Here is a 14090-nt window from a genome sequence, read left to right on the forward strand (position 1 = left end):
GCCAAAATGAACCCTCGAAGGTGTCACGAGGATGCAAATGATGAAAAAAGAAAATGAAATAAAAGAAAAGAAATTAAATTATATACATATATATAAGTGATCAAAGAAAAAGAGAATGCAATATAAAGGGTACGGGAGGCAAAAAAAAAACTCGTGACATAATTTTCTTATACATGGGTTAATAGGGTATTTAAACTAGAAAGTTATAATCACCCATTTCCCATGTTTGAAAAAAAAATAATTATCCTAACATGAACAAGCAAATGAACTAGCTTAAATGAAATGCAATTCTAAATGACATGATTAGCACCTATAGCGGGTAGGGGATAATATAATAGGGAATATCATGCAAATGAGAAAAGATCCTAAAAATGAAAATATGCATGAAAATGTAGTGAAAATCACACAAAGATGAATCTAGCGCAAGACGACCTAAAGGGTCTAGCGTTGGACTAGCCCATTTCTAAAAGTCCTTACTAGCGTTGGACTAGCAAGTAAGCGGATGGAGAAACCACAACTAGCGTTGGACTAGTGTGGTGACGTCATGCATTAACAATTCATAGTGAAACAAATAAAACATAAATTAAAACAAATAAACACATAAGAGCACGTAGCACATAACACGTAAACATAATATCTAGATGCCAAAATCCTAAGAAAAGCGGATAAAACACATAACACATAAACCACATAAACACGCAACCTATCTATTACATCGGGGAGCGCCTAACTACAATCTAGAAGGGAAAAATATAATAAAACAAATCTAATTATCCTATCTATTACATTTTTGAGGTATTTAAATGCCTCTTGAATCATTGTAAAAATTAACTAAAACATATATAAGAAAATTTGAATGAATATTTAAATCAAATAAATAAAGCATATAAAAATATAAACACATAGGAGCACATAAGAGCACATAAGAGCACGTAATTGACATTGAAATAATAGAAATAGGGGTACCTCCCGTTTGAAGTGGTGACTAAATGGAGTCAAATTGTCCTAATTATACTCACAATGAACAAAAGGATCATGGCACCAATTTAATTGAAAAAGAAAATAATAATACAAGCACTAAATTCACACTAATATGTCAGACGTAAAGAAATTTAAGCAAATCTAAAAATTACAAGTTAAGTATATTCAAAAGTAGCATAATTAGCTATTAAAAAAAAGAAACAATCATAATAAAGAGAGTCAAAATTCATCAGGGACTGAATTGCAAAAATTGAAAAACTTTCAGGGATAAAAATTATATTTTTCCAAAGTTCAGAGGTCAAAAATTAAATAAAAGATAAAATTCAGGGACCAAAGTGCAATTACTATAAGGACCGAGTTGAAAAGAATTTAAAGTGTTATGGGCCGTAGTAAAACTACTCCAAAGATCAGGGGCCAAAGTGCAAAATTCGGTTTCTGATTTGGGAGAAGAAAGGCCATCGGGCCGTTATTTTTATTTATTTGGGCCGGATACTACCTAAGCCCAACCGAAACCCAAAAGAAACGAGCAGGCCAGCCCGTCTTTTTATCCCTCAAACCCAACCAAAAAAAACATGGGCTCCGACCTTCTAGCCCAACCAAAAAAATAAGAAACAAGCCCACTAAAAAAAAAATAACTTAGCCCAACCCACTTTCCTTTTCTTTCTTTTCTTTTCTTTCTTTTCTTTCTCTTTTCTTCCCCATACGTTTCTGTCTTCTTCGGCCAGCCGAAGAAGCTTCAGCTGGCGGCCATGTCAGCCGCCGCCACCGCGGACTGCCGTCGGTCGCCGGCGAACTTTTTTTCCGGTCACAAAAAATTATCAAAATATACACCCCAACTCGATTTTTCGCGTAGATTCCAATTTTGGGCTTAGTTTTAACAAAAAAGGAATCGAAAGTGGCCAAAATGACAAGAAATCAGTCCAGTTTTGATTTTTCAAAACAACATACCCTTCACCAAAAATCATAAAAATTATGCCACAACACTCTTGCATCTCCTACAATACAAATATGATTTTATTTTGACAAGAAAATAACATAAAATGGACAAAATAAAGCAAAACAGCCCCTAAAATTCTTTTTGGCATTTTTTCAAACAATTAACATGCATTCACAAGAAACATTTCCTTTTCCTTTATCTGGTTCATGCTATTTCCCAAATTTCAGCAATACCACAACAACAATGCAAAGTAGCAAGCAGAAACGAAAGAAAACTAAACAATGAAGCATTGATTTAATGTGCTAGACAAAACTAAAAATTACCTCAATGCAGGTGTGTGTGAGGTTGAGATGGAACCGAGAGGAGTTGGGGAAGATTTTTTTTCTCTGTTTCTTTCCTCCACCCAAGTCCGAGAGAGTGAGAGTGAGGGGTCAGGCTGCAAAATTCCGAGAGCTTCCCTTCCACTTCTCTCGTGCGTTTCCTTTTTTTTTCTGCCTCTGCCAAGTGAGCCCAGAGGGATTGGAGTGCCTTTTTTTTGTGGCTTGTCCCCTGTCTGTTAAGAGCTAGCCGAGAGAGGGAGGGAAAATTTTTTCTTTTTTTTCGGTTGAGAGCCCAGAGAGAGAGCCGAGAGCCTCCCTTCTTTTCCTTGTCTGTTTTTCCCCTGGGGTAGAGCCGAGAGAGACTTGTAGCCAAAATGGTGGAGTCTTTCTCTCCTTTTTTTTCTTCTTCTTTTCGGTCCATCCAAGAGAGAGGGTCGAGAGCCTCCCTTTTTTCTCTGTGTGTTTTTTTTTTGTTGCTCTGTGAGGGAGAGAGCCGAGAGTGAGCTGAATTGAGGGAGTGTGTTTCTTTTCTTTTTTTTGTGGCTTCTCTTCTGTGATAGGGAGAGCCGAGTGAAGAGTTTTTTTTTCTTCTTGTTATGTCCGTCTAGAGAGCAGAGAACCGAGAGGGACTTGTAGCCAAAGTGGAGCTTGTGTGTTGGATTGCCCAAAATGATGGTTTCTTAGCTAATGAAAAGAAAGGTGCCTGGCAATTGAGTGTGGAATGGGTTAATAGGGGTTTTGGTAGAGAAAATGATTATGATGATTTTTTTTATTTTCTTTTTTGTTGTTTGTTTTTCTTTTTTCTTTTTTTTTCCTTTTTTTTTTTAAAAAGCAAACCTGCAAAAATGAGAAAAATGCACATTAAAATACTAGAAAATAAATAATTCATTAAATAGAAAAATCTTGAGAAAATATTAAAAATTGACAAAAATTTGGTGTCTACAGAAAATCACGACATTTCTACTTGATAGAAATAAACATGAAAATTCTAAAATTAAAGAGGTGAGACATCTTTTAGTTTATCTCCATCGCTCTTAAGTCATTTGTCGTTTGGTGTATTTATATCAAGTGTAAATGCCCAAAATAGAGGGTAGGGATGCGTTGAATAGTTTAAGGAGTGTAAGCAAAAAGTCTCGAGTTCCCAGTTACACTAAAAAAAATGAGGAAATGACCAAAATAATCACTTCACTTGACTAATTTAGCCTATAAAGCAATCGAAAAGAAACACATTTTTACTTGCTATTCTAGGTTTTTAGGGATAAAAATGTCCTAAACTACAGGTCATTTTCGATTAATTCAGCAAAGAGTGCTCCAAAATGTCCATTTTAAGGAATTGAAATTACTTTTTTGGCCAAAAAAAAAAAGTTCAATCAACAGATCATGTCATTTTAGATAGCTTAGTCATCATTCTCGCTATTTACTCTTATATCAATACGTCACGACTAAAACTATCAATGGGGTTGAATTAGTTCGACTTCAGCCCGTTTGTCCCGACAAAAGCTTACTGAACCTAAGTCTTAATTTGGTCGGGTAGATTTTGAGCCTAAATATTAGGTCCAAACTACATATAACCAAGATTGGATCGTATTATGTTCAAACCTGATTAAAATTCGGTTGATATATGAGTATAATTATATATGTAATATATATAATAATAATAATAATATTATTATTATTATTATTTATAATTTATAATTATACATATTATGACATAAAATGTTAATAATTTATATATAAATTTGTATTAATTTATAATTATAAAATATAAAATATATATAATTATGTATTTAATTTTGAGTTTGGAACAAACTCAATTGAATCTGAATCTCATATGATGTGTCAGTTAACTTTGAACCTTTTAATATGAGCCCAAAATCTGAAAGTCCATATAATTTGTAAGCCAAAACTGGACGCAATTCAAAAAGTCCGATTAACAGCTCAAGCCATAAGCCATTCTTCGAGACAGTAATGCTTTTTTTATTTTTAACACTGATGCTCAAAAAAAAAAAAAAAATACACTGATGCTTTTTTATTTTTTTCCTTGTTTTATTTTATGGTTTTAATATTCTAAGCATCAGTGTTTTTTTTTTATTATTATTATAAAAAAAAGAATAAAAAAAACACTGATGCTTAGAATAGTAAAACTATAAAATAAAACAAGGAAAAAAAATGGATAAAGAGAAAGGTAAAATAGGGGAAAGCCGACTTGATAGATGATGCACTAGGGTTTTGCGTTCCTAATTGAAGAACAAATTCTACCCGGTTCTTTTAATTGGTTCACAATTTTTTCCATTTCCTGGAAATCCACTCGACAATTTTGGCGCGATAGAAGCAAAATTAATGGGAACAGAAGAAGAAGGTGGCTGCGGCGGCGGTGGAGCTGCGGCGGCCACAGCTGCAGCATCACATAGGATATACGTTGGGGGACTGGGAGGAAATGTAACTGCTGAAGATTTGAAAAACACCTTCTCTTCGCCCCAGTTGGGCTCTGTAGAATCCGTTGAAATTGTACGGACCAAAGGCCGCAGCTTTGCTTATTTGGACTTCGTTCCTTCCTCTGACAAAGGCCTCGCCAAGCTCTTCAGCACGGTTTCTCTCCTCTCTCTTCATGTTTTATGTTTTAATTTCGTTTAATTTATCTCCTGGATTTTTGTTATTTTCAGGAAATTTGGAGGTTTTCAGGGATTTTGTTAGTTTTGCAGTGATTTTAAGTACTCTTCTGGTTAATGTGTCAATTTTCTTTGTAAATCTTTTCTGTTAGTTTTCTGGTTAACTCGTCAGTTCTTAAGTTGCTTTTTGTAGTGCACTTGGTTCATGCATTGATTTTGTAATGTTGTTGAAGTCGCTGCCACAACTGTATGATGCTGCTGTTAAGTAGATGACGGAATGATGTAGATGCATTCTCGAGGTAAAATGAATAGCAATTGTGGCATATGTTAAAGATTTTGAAGCATTGCACATAATAGGATTTACAAGTTGTTTAGTTTCTTCTAGGGGAGCTGTTCATGGTGGAAATTTTGCATAACATGAGGAGTAATGCATTGAAAAGCAGGGGCATTGGGGCTGTCGCTTGAGGGGGAAAATAACTTCATAATGATGCATAAAAGTGCTGAAATGTGAAGATACGCATGCCGAAAATCATGATGAATTGTATATAAAGGAATTGAACTTGAGACATGCTATGATCAAATAATATGGCTATTGAGAATTGCATCTAGTATATTAAGCTTTAGAAATTCGAAGAATATTATATGAAGTACCATAAACAAAACTTGTTATTTGAGGATTGTGTAAATTTGGGGTCAAGGAAGTATCTTATAGCTTTAGATGTTTGACAGCTATCTTGCTTTTACTTTCAATTTATTTTCTCAGGCATGGGCTTTATAGTCTAATCATCTAATATGCATCTCTACAGTATAATGGATGTATGTGGAAAGGGGGAAGGCTCAGACTTGAGAAGGCTAAAGAACACTACATACTTAGATTGGGGCGTGAGTGGGAGGAGGATGCCAAGCTTTCCATTGATTCCAACAGTTTTGATGGGGATGCCGTTGTAAACATGCCTTCTTTGGAAAAACCGGTGAAAGCCCACAACTTGGAAAATACGCAACTCAGAATTTTCTTTCCTAAGCTAAGGAAGGTTGTGCCTTTGTTTCGTCTGATATAAACTTTTATATTGGGAAATTTTGTTACCTATTTGTTCGCTTTATCAATAGGTTTGGATGTCCGTCAAAATAAAGCATGATTGCATTATGCAACTTTTCAACGCCAGCAGCAGAATTAGGCCCTTAAGTAGGTCGGTACTCTTGTCATTATGCCAAGCTCACATTATTTGGACTTTCTTGTGCAGGTGAAACCTGTGCCTCTGAAAGGAACTGGAAAGCACAAATACAGTTTTCCACGGGTTGAGGTTCCTCCTCTCCCAATTCACCTTTGTGATTGTGAGGAGCATTCTGGTTCATCAGATGCAGCTAAAAAATCTTTTCATAGAGAGGATGAAAATGATGGGATCAATGAAGAAGAGCTGAACATGATGACATCAGTGATGAACAAACTTTTTGAGAGGGAGAACACCTCGGAGACTGCTTGTACCAAGGTCGGATTCACTACGGAGGCATTCGTCTCAAGGAACTCAGTTGATGATATTCAAGTCGATCAGGAGAGAGATCAAATTTCTGATGAAGATAACCTTATTATGAACATGGTTGCTGGGTCAAACAGTGGTATCACTACAGCAGATGCTTGGGAACAAAATGCAATTAGTGGCAACCAGGTACCTCCATCTCCAAATTACTGACAATTACATCGTCCTTAATTCAAGATTAACTTATCTTTCGCGATTCAAGATTGAGTTCCTTTTCTTTTCTGCACGTCTAGGAACCTTCTAGATCCAGATCCCTGCAGAGAATTCATAAAATTCAGGAAAAAGCTACTGTGCTTTCCAAGAAGAAGCGGAAAGCAGCTCAAGATTTTGATACTATTCCAGATCAAGTCGCAGAACCAGGAGCAGGAGTTCTACAACCAAGCTACCATCATGTGCGCCCTAAAAAGTCTATAAGGAGAGATCTGGTAAGTGACGGAAAAAATAGTTTTCGTATATCTGATATCCTACAAAGTAATGATACTGGAGGAGAAATGCAGTCGAAACCAGATAGTTCTACTCTGCTAAACTGCAAAGACCCGCCAAGCCAATCATCCCAGATTAAAGTGGTGAATGAATCTACTGAAACCATTTGTGGTACGCCAAATGCAGGAATTGATAAGGGACGGGAAGGTAATTCATTCCTAAACAGATCCTCGTGGATGCAGCTTGTTGGTAGTAACAGCTCGTTCAGTATCTCTCAGATTCTGCCTGGTCTAAATTTAGAAAAGCAAGAGATTCCACAATTTAATGTCACTGATAGTTCAACTTCAACAAAAAGGAGGCAGGATTTTATGAAGACTGATAAAAGTGATTTCATCACTGATGTTTCTAAATCTCAGCCTGTAGTTGATATCCCAAAATATTCTTTAGCTGATTCAAAGACTAACCATGCTAGCCAGAACCAATTAGATTCAGTAAAGAAGCTGCAGGGAGGTAAGTCAAGCAACGATGCCTACAATCTACCATTCAGCGAGAAACAACCAATACAGGCAAAGAGGACCTCTATGGGAGACTGTGGAATGCCTGAAACCTTTACTTTTAAGAGAAGTGCTGCCTCCATGAAAGAGTGGAAGAAGGCTAAAGCAGCAGTCAGTGGTTCACGGAAGAAAGTGGTCAAGAAAAAATGAGTGCTAAAAGGCAACGAAAGGCAATGTTCCTCGATTAAGGGTTATAACTCTTTGGTAGAGACCGCTAGCTGATGTCCTTGGGGTTTTTGCTTAGCACTAAATTCCCAATCCAAGAAAACGTGACATTGTTGGATGTGGTCTCACTCAACCACCAGATGAGGTTCACACTGCTGGGTTGTCTTGAGTTGGACCTTGCACATTTCTGCAAGAACTTGCTGTTTGTCTTGATGATTCAATTTTAGCTAGCCCTGCTACACAAAAATATTTAACACAATTCGTTTCTTTGAACGCAGGCGACTTTTTCTTAATGGTCAATGCATGTTTATGTTCCATCTTGCAGATGTGGCTCTTTTTGACAGCCAAAACCGGTGACACTTAGCGGCAACTGTTATTAAAGCTTTATAGGTTCAAGCAGCGAGTCTTTCTATTTTTCATTTGTGGAGTATCGATTAATTTATATGAAATTCAATTACTGTTTGTCTTGCAGAATTTTTGATTACATATTGATGTTGAGAGTTAAAACAGAAGACCAATGCTTTCGATGCTACATGCCTCATCATATAAAGTATCACCTATTATGGGGAATTCAAGTAAATCCTAGGTATTAAACGGGGCTACTGCTCTTTTTCTCTGTCACTTTCCCTACCTTTTTAGTCGCAATGGAAGGAAAGAATAGCTTAAATTGAAGTATAGAAGCATTTGCAAGAAGATTTATAAAGCATATACGGGTAACATCATAGGCTTGACGAGTAATTTCTCCTTCCATGGAACTGCATAGAGACTTAAAGAACACATCTATCAATTGCAGGATTCAGATTAAGTACGTTGTTGAGAAGAGTCCTATGTACCAAGATTACATGGAAAGCCTTGAAAGCTTTTTAGCTTCCGTTATGTAAGAGTTTTAAACGGAGCCTTAGTCAAAGAACAAGACAAGAAGTCCAACGATTGTTATGGAATCCAAGCACAACAAAGGACAGCTTACGACCCCTCCTATCTATCTTTGAGTTCCTGCTCAAACTGATTTAACTTTTCTCGAACAGGCTGCAAAAATTGTTTCAAATCTTTGACAATCCGCTGCTTGTCTTCCTGCTGAAGATCCTTTTCTTCACTAAGTCTAACTTGAATCTGCGGGCAAAGGAGCATTGAAAGACATAATAATCCAATTAAACATCTAGTACACTGCAAATGGCATATATTTTTGAAAATAAATGATTGCTGATTAACTGACTGCATTTATCTGAAAATATCTGCCTTGTTCATCCACAACCTAATTACCTGCAAGTCATCTAATTCACCAAACGAAAATTCTTCAATGTCTATGTAACCCTGAACCTTCTTCTTCTCCGACCCAATGAGCCATTCCCCTAGAGACACAGAAAGGAAAATCAAGGTCAATAAAGAAAAGTTTTTCGAGAAGAAAGTAAATTACACGAATGAGATACCGTTCCATAGAAGTAGCAGTTACCTTTCACTCTTAATGCTAATTCATAGGTGTAGCCAACACGTTTTTTGTTGCGCACGGTCACTAAGAATGCCTGCATAGTTTGTTCAAATTTATCAATGAAACCATGCAGTATTATAGATATAACAACCACCCCATTATAATGCCTCAAATTACTTTGACAAATTGATTTTAATGCTTATAAAATAGCCAAAATCCTTCAGAACATTTTAAAAAATATTGAAAATGGATCCTTGTGCCTCAAAACTACTAGTAAAAATGATTCTTTACCAAGAATGACATATGAGTTCATAAAAATCATCCTTTGTTGGTTGCTCTCAGAGTGCATAGAAAATTGATCCTTATCTGAAATGCTCTATGAGTTCTGCAGGCAAATAGTCCTTGACAAACAAGTTTGAAAACTCCCAACAATGTCAAAGGTGATCAATGTGTATTATAGTGGCCTAAGTTATATAGATGACAGATTGTTATCATAATTAAGCATCCACAAGACTCTCAAGCTGGTGATATTAACGCAAGGGAACTCACATCTCCACTGCATCTCGTTACTTCTGATATTTCTGCATTGCCACCAGAAAACTCCAGAGACTGAACAGATTGAAGCAACTCCTGCCATTGACCACCAACTTTAGAACATACAATTTAATTTAGAAGCAAAATTGAAAACAAACATGAATCTTAGATAGCATTGATTTTGTCTCTCATCAAGTGAATTCTATAATTCACTCGACAGAAACTACGACATTAGTGATGATTCCATTCTCAGGGAAACTGTCAACTTCAATCTGAAATTGCCGTTCACAAGAGAATCTACAATTAGTATTCTTGACAATGTATCAGCAATACCTACTAGCACTATTAGTTATAGCAGTATCCAAGATCTATTATTTAGCCCATACATTTGGCAGGGGATGGGTAACTCATAACATTGAAGTAACTGGACAGCTAGCATACCAGGTGCTTGGATGCAATTAAAGGTGGAACACATAAATGGAACCTTTTCCAATAGCTTACATCAATTATTTTGATTGCCCTTGTAAAATAAGGAAGATAATGTAACATTCTCCCGTCAAAGTGAAAAGGACAAGAAAATCTGAATTCCTACATTTTCTCACCTTTATTCTATCGCTTGCCCATTTGTTCAAGCTCTTCTCTTCCCATGTTCCAGCCTGTCAAAAAGAAGTACACTATAAGATAACACGATATCAAGACAAACTAGTAGCAAAAGCATCACAGCAATCAGCCAAGCATGTATTCACATTTCACCCATAAATTTCCTTCTCATGAGATAAATAGTAGCAAAATTGAAGAAAACAGAATTCTGTGGCAGGACTATGCTAATAGAGCAAAGAAATGAAATGAAATGAAATGAAATGAAATGAAAGCATGGACACCAAAAGAACAAAAGATCCAGGCCCAGTTTCCCTTTTTAACTGAAATCTTGTCCACAGTGTACATGTACAACATTCACATGCATTAAGTTAGAACCAAGCCTCAAGAAAGTTCATATTTTGGAGAAATACAAGATATTTATTAAAGCAGTGGTTCTACTATTAAGCATCAAGAATATCCAGGTAGTCAACAACAGACTTGCAATCCTGGAATGCCCTAAAAGGGAAAAGTAAATTCCTGATATAGTCGCAACAAACGTTATCCAGCATTCATACTACCAATTTCCCAGCAGAATCTTCAACCAACAGATGAAGTTGAAGATGGTAGAATTTCAACATGCAGCATCCATTCAGCTGAAGTCAGTGTAAATGTTAATCGAGGAACAAATGGAAGAAAATCGATCATCTGGTACTTGTGACAGAGAAAATGGACAAAATAACTTGTACCCAACTTGAATCTGATTTATTCTAAACATAAATGAGGCCGAATAAGAGCAATGGAATTCCATCGTAAATAGTTTTGTATCATTACAAGTCACCAAAAATGTCCCACTACTTTTACGGAGTGTGGAGATATGATAGTACCTTTACCATAGACACAAAATTATTACCACGTCAATCAATCAGATCTTTTACCAAAACAGTAGAAGGAGAAAAGAATCTCTCATCTGAATTAGTCTCAACAGATAATACTTTCCCCTTCTAAGTAATGAAGCACTTCAAACCTTGACAGATTGGAAAACTGTAAAATCATCTCAGTAAACTACTATTCTTCAATTGTTTGCGACTTTGTACATATAAAACTTCCAGCAAATTCTCAACAGAAATACCAAGAATTAAAAAAAAAAAAGGATGTAGCAACTTGCTAATTCTAAATCTCCTAATAAGCTCACATATGCATGTTACACGCAACAAGTGTACAACTAAATGTCCCATTTACTATACTAAATAATCTCTAATTCTCATTCTCCAACCTATCCATTCTTTGTAACAAATAACTGATCGACATCACATAAAGCAGATTAAATTCTCATTCTTCTGGCTCAATGCTTATCTGTCTTATGCGATACAACTACGGTTTTCTTACGTTGCATAAGTTGCCGCAATTCCGACGAGTCTGGAAGCATTTGAATACTCTTTTGACGACAACATACAAAAATATACACATTACGTTATCCTGGGAAAACTTCAAATTCATAATGATGTATTTACAGTACGATTTTCAACCGTTGAACCACAATCTTTTTCAATCAAAAAGCAACAAAATCTTTCTCTTTCTTTCCCATAGTTAACCTATAATTCTCAAAGAGCACAAACAACTAAATCTCTCATAAAAGAGATAGTCACAACGTAAATCTAACAACTTATCAGGAGATTCTACCTTTCCCACATCACCATTATCAGCCAAAGCAAAGCAAAAGGAAACAAACATGTACAATTAGCACCAGCTCTCGACCAAAAAAATCAATTCAAACAAGAATAAAAAAAACTTCTATCTTTCAAAAAGCCCAGCGTAATCAAGAAAATAAAGTAGTAAAACCACGACATATACACATACATAAATGGAAAGAGATAAATACCCGATTCCAAACGGAGCCGATATGATTAGGCCCTTGATTAGAGATGTCTTCAGAGGTGAGCTTCCGCGGCACCGGCAGAGGTGCAGCGTCCTGGGTCATTTCCCTAACCCAATAGGTATACGACGCCGCCGTAGCTGCCGCCTCCGGCTGCTTCTCCGCCGATACTGCAGCTGCACCGCCACCCTCCATTTACAAAAATGCTATCTTTATTTCAATCTTCTACAACAAATTGGATAGCTTATTCTTGATCTCTTGAGAAGAAAATTGAAGGGATGGCTTCTTTTTCCTGTATCTGTAATGGGTTGTTTTCAGATTACTGAATTAATGTGGGGTTGAGGAGGATCCGGGGGTGGATTCTGGAAGGTTCCGGTGAGGCAGACAAAAAAAAAAAGAAAAAGGCAGCAGCAGCCTCTAAAGACTTTTTGGTTTTGATTGGTTATATTTTGTCCAAAATCACGAGCTTTTTCAGTCTTCTTGTTGACCTATACGGTCTTTATAATGGAAAGATTTTAAAAGATTTGATCTTGGATTAATTTAATTTAATGGATATATCACAAATTTCGTCCCTCAACTTTTTTTTTACTTAAACCACCTTCGTCCCTTGACTTGTTTTTGAACCAATGTAATCCCTCAAGTTAATTTCTATGGCCAATTAGGTCCTTTTGCAGTGGTGTTACAAGACCTTTGCCTTGAAATGAAAAAATCACCAATCACATGAGCGTATATTTGGAACTTTAGGCAAGGTATTGTGTTAAAACTTAAAAAAAAAAAAAAGAGTTGCTTACTCTGTAAAATTTTTGGTCAATATTTGAGAGTGAGAGAACTAAAGGAAACTAGGGTCATAATCATCAAAATAAGTAACTTTTTTTTATCGCAACTCCTTTTTTGAATGATACAACGCTTTGCCTGAAGTTTCACATATACCTTCATGTGGTCGATGATTTTTCTTTTCTTTTTTTTCAACCAAAGTTTTGGTAGCAGCACCGCAAAAAGAACGGAATTGGTCACAGAATTTAAGTTCAAGGACTGAATTAGTTAAAAATAAGTTCAGGGACGAAAATAGTTTAAGCAAAAAAGTTGGGGGAGGAAATTGACAACTTTTTCCTTTTTCTTTTGGTCAAAACCGAATTTAATCACATGCTACATTTGTTTAGATCAGATGGGTAATTGCTGACTTTTCTGGAATCTTCGACCGGGAATCGTTCCCTCTGAATCTCGGGTCAGAATCTTGCGGAAAGCACCAGACCAATGAAATTTTGTGGTTTGGGTTCTGTACCAACGCCAAAGGGTGGTGGTTCCTCTGGCGTCTCGACTATGGCTTCCGAGTCAGGGTGTCAGGAACACTAGGCAATGCGACGTAGTTTTGGGGAATGCGGCGTAGTTTTGAGGGAAGCTCACACTTCTAGCAAATACGGTGTCGTTGCACTTAAGAAGTTAGTTAGGAATTCTGTTGCAATTCGTTTCAGTTAGTTGCATGGTTAGTTGTCAGCTTCAATCACGTTTGCATGGTGGTGTAAGAAATTTCTATAAATAGCCAAATAGAAGAAAGGCTTGGCAGACAAGATTCATCACAAAGTATTATCAATAAAATCTTCCTTTACTTCCCTCATTTCTCTCTCAATTCATGCACCTTCCTCTTCTTATTCCTCCTTATTTTCGTCTTCCGAGAAATCATCACGTTAATTCCTGACACAGGGTTGGGTTTGAGCACAGTTTTAGAGCGGTAGGACTATCGCTCTCAAAATTCAAAAAGTATGCAACAAATCATTCATTTCTTTATATATATATATATATATATAATTTTTTTTCTTTTGTCTTCTCAGCTTTCAAATTCTTAAGGTTTAGAGTCTTTCTTAAAAAAATATATATAATAATAATATATTTTAACTCGATTGTATATGTACGCTTAGATAAGAGCAAAAGTTAAAAGCTTAATATGCTTTGGTTATAGTTTTGTAGAGTGTTAGGTCATGAAGAAGTATCTTATTGCAAATGGATGGACATTATATGTAAGTCCACTTAATTACTCTAAATAAGCCCTTCATTATGGTTGAATGGATTTTCTCCTTTTTGTATCTGTCACGACCTCGAGGATAGTTCTGGAATTGTGTAGGAAATCAAGATTAATTGATTGTAGAATCAGGAAAT

General features: G+C 36.1%; 2 protein-coding genes across 4 annotated transcripts; one reads left to right on the forward strand and one right to left on the reverse strand.

Annotated features, from left to right (window-relative positions):
• The first annotated feature begins 4445 nt into the window (after window positions 1-4445).
• LOC113775901 lies at window positions 4446-7998 on the forward strand. Of its 3 annotated transcripts, XM_027320950.1 has the most exons (5): window positions 4446-4827; window positions 5654-5878; window positions 6089-6511; window positions 6616-6807; window positions 6880-7998. In XM_027320950.1, exons 1-5 carry the CDS (start codon window positions 4579-4581, stop codon window positions 7507-7509), a joined length of 1719 nt encoding a protein of 572 aa, XP_027176751.1. In that variant the 5' UTR covers window positions 4446-4578; the 3' UTR covers window positions 7510-7998. The 3 variants fall into 3 exon arrangements, with proteins under 3 accessions (XP_027176751.1, XP_027176750.1, XP_027176752.1); XM_027320949.1 differs by having other exon boundaries at window positions 6616-7998; XM_027320951.1 differs by having other exon boundaries at window positions 4740-5146; window positions 6616-7998.
• A 253-nt stretch (window positions 7999-8251) lies between these two features.
• On the reverse strand, window positions 8252-12358 carry LOC113774785. The gene is made up of 6 exons (XM_027319403.1): window positions 11943-12358; window positions 10087-10140; window positions 9500-9580; window positions 8975-9044; window positions 8785-8873; window positions 8252-8634 (listed from the first exon to the last, which is right to left on the reverse strand). The coding sequence occupies exons 1-6, from the start codon at window positions 12129-12131 to the stop codon at window positions 8500-8502; spliced, it is 618 nt and encodes a 205-aa protein (XP_027175204.1). The 5' UTR covers window positions 12132-12358; the 3' UTR covers window positions 8252-8499.
• Between the last annotated feature and the right edge of the window lie 1732 nt (window positions 12359-14090).

Source organism: Coffea eugenioides, chromosome 6 (genome assembly GCF_003713205.1).
Source record: "Coffea eugenioides isolate CCC68of chromosome 6, Ceug_1.0, whole genome shotgun sequence".
Taxonomy (NCBI): Eukaryota; Viridiplantae; Streptophyta; class Magnoliopsida; order Gentianales; family Rubiaceae; genus Coffea; species Coffea eugenioides.

Excerpts from the sequence above, each read along its gene's own strand:
- LOC113775901 (XM_027320949.1), top strand. The coding sequence starts at position 4,579 with ATGGGAACAGAAGAAGAAGGTGGCTGCGGCGGCGGTGGAGCTGCGGCG. Across the intron at positions 4,828-5,653 it reads TCGCCAAGCTCTTCAGCACG|TATAATGGATGTATGTGGAA; the intron begins GTTTCTCTCCTC and ends GCATCTCTACAG. Across the intron at positions 6,512-6,615 it reads ATGCAATTAGTGGCAACCAG|GAACCTTCTAGATCCAGATC; the intron begins GTACCTCCATCT and ends CTGCACGTCTAG.
- LOC113774785 (XM_027319403.1), bottom strand. The coding sequence starts at position 12,131 with ATGGAGGGTGGCGGTGCAGCTGCAGTATCGGCGGAGAAGCAGCCGGAG. Across the intron at positions 10,141-11,942 it reads TCGGCTCCGTTTGGAATCGG|GCTGGAACATGGGAAGAGAA; the intron begins GTATTTATCTCT and ends TCTTTTTGACAG. Across the intron at positions 8,635-8,784 it reads GTGAATTAGATGACTTGCAG|ATTCAAGTTAGACTTAGTGA; the intron begins GTAATTAGGTTG and ends CTTTGCCCGCAG.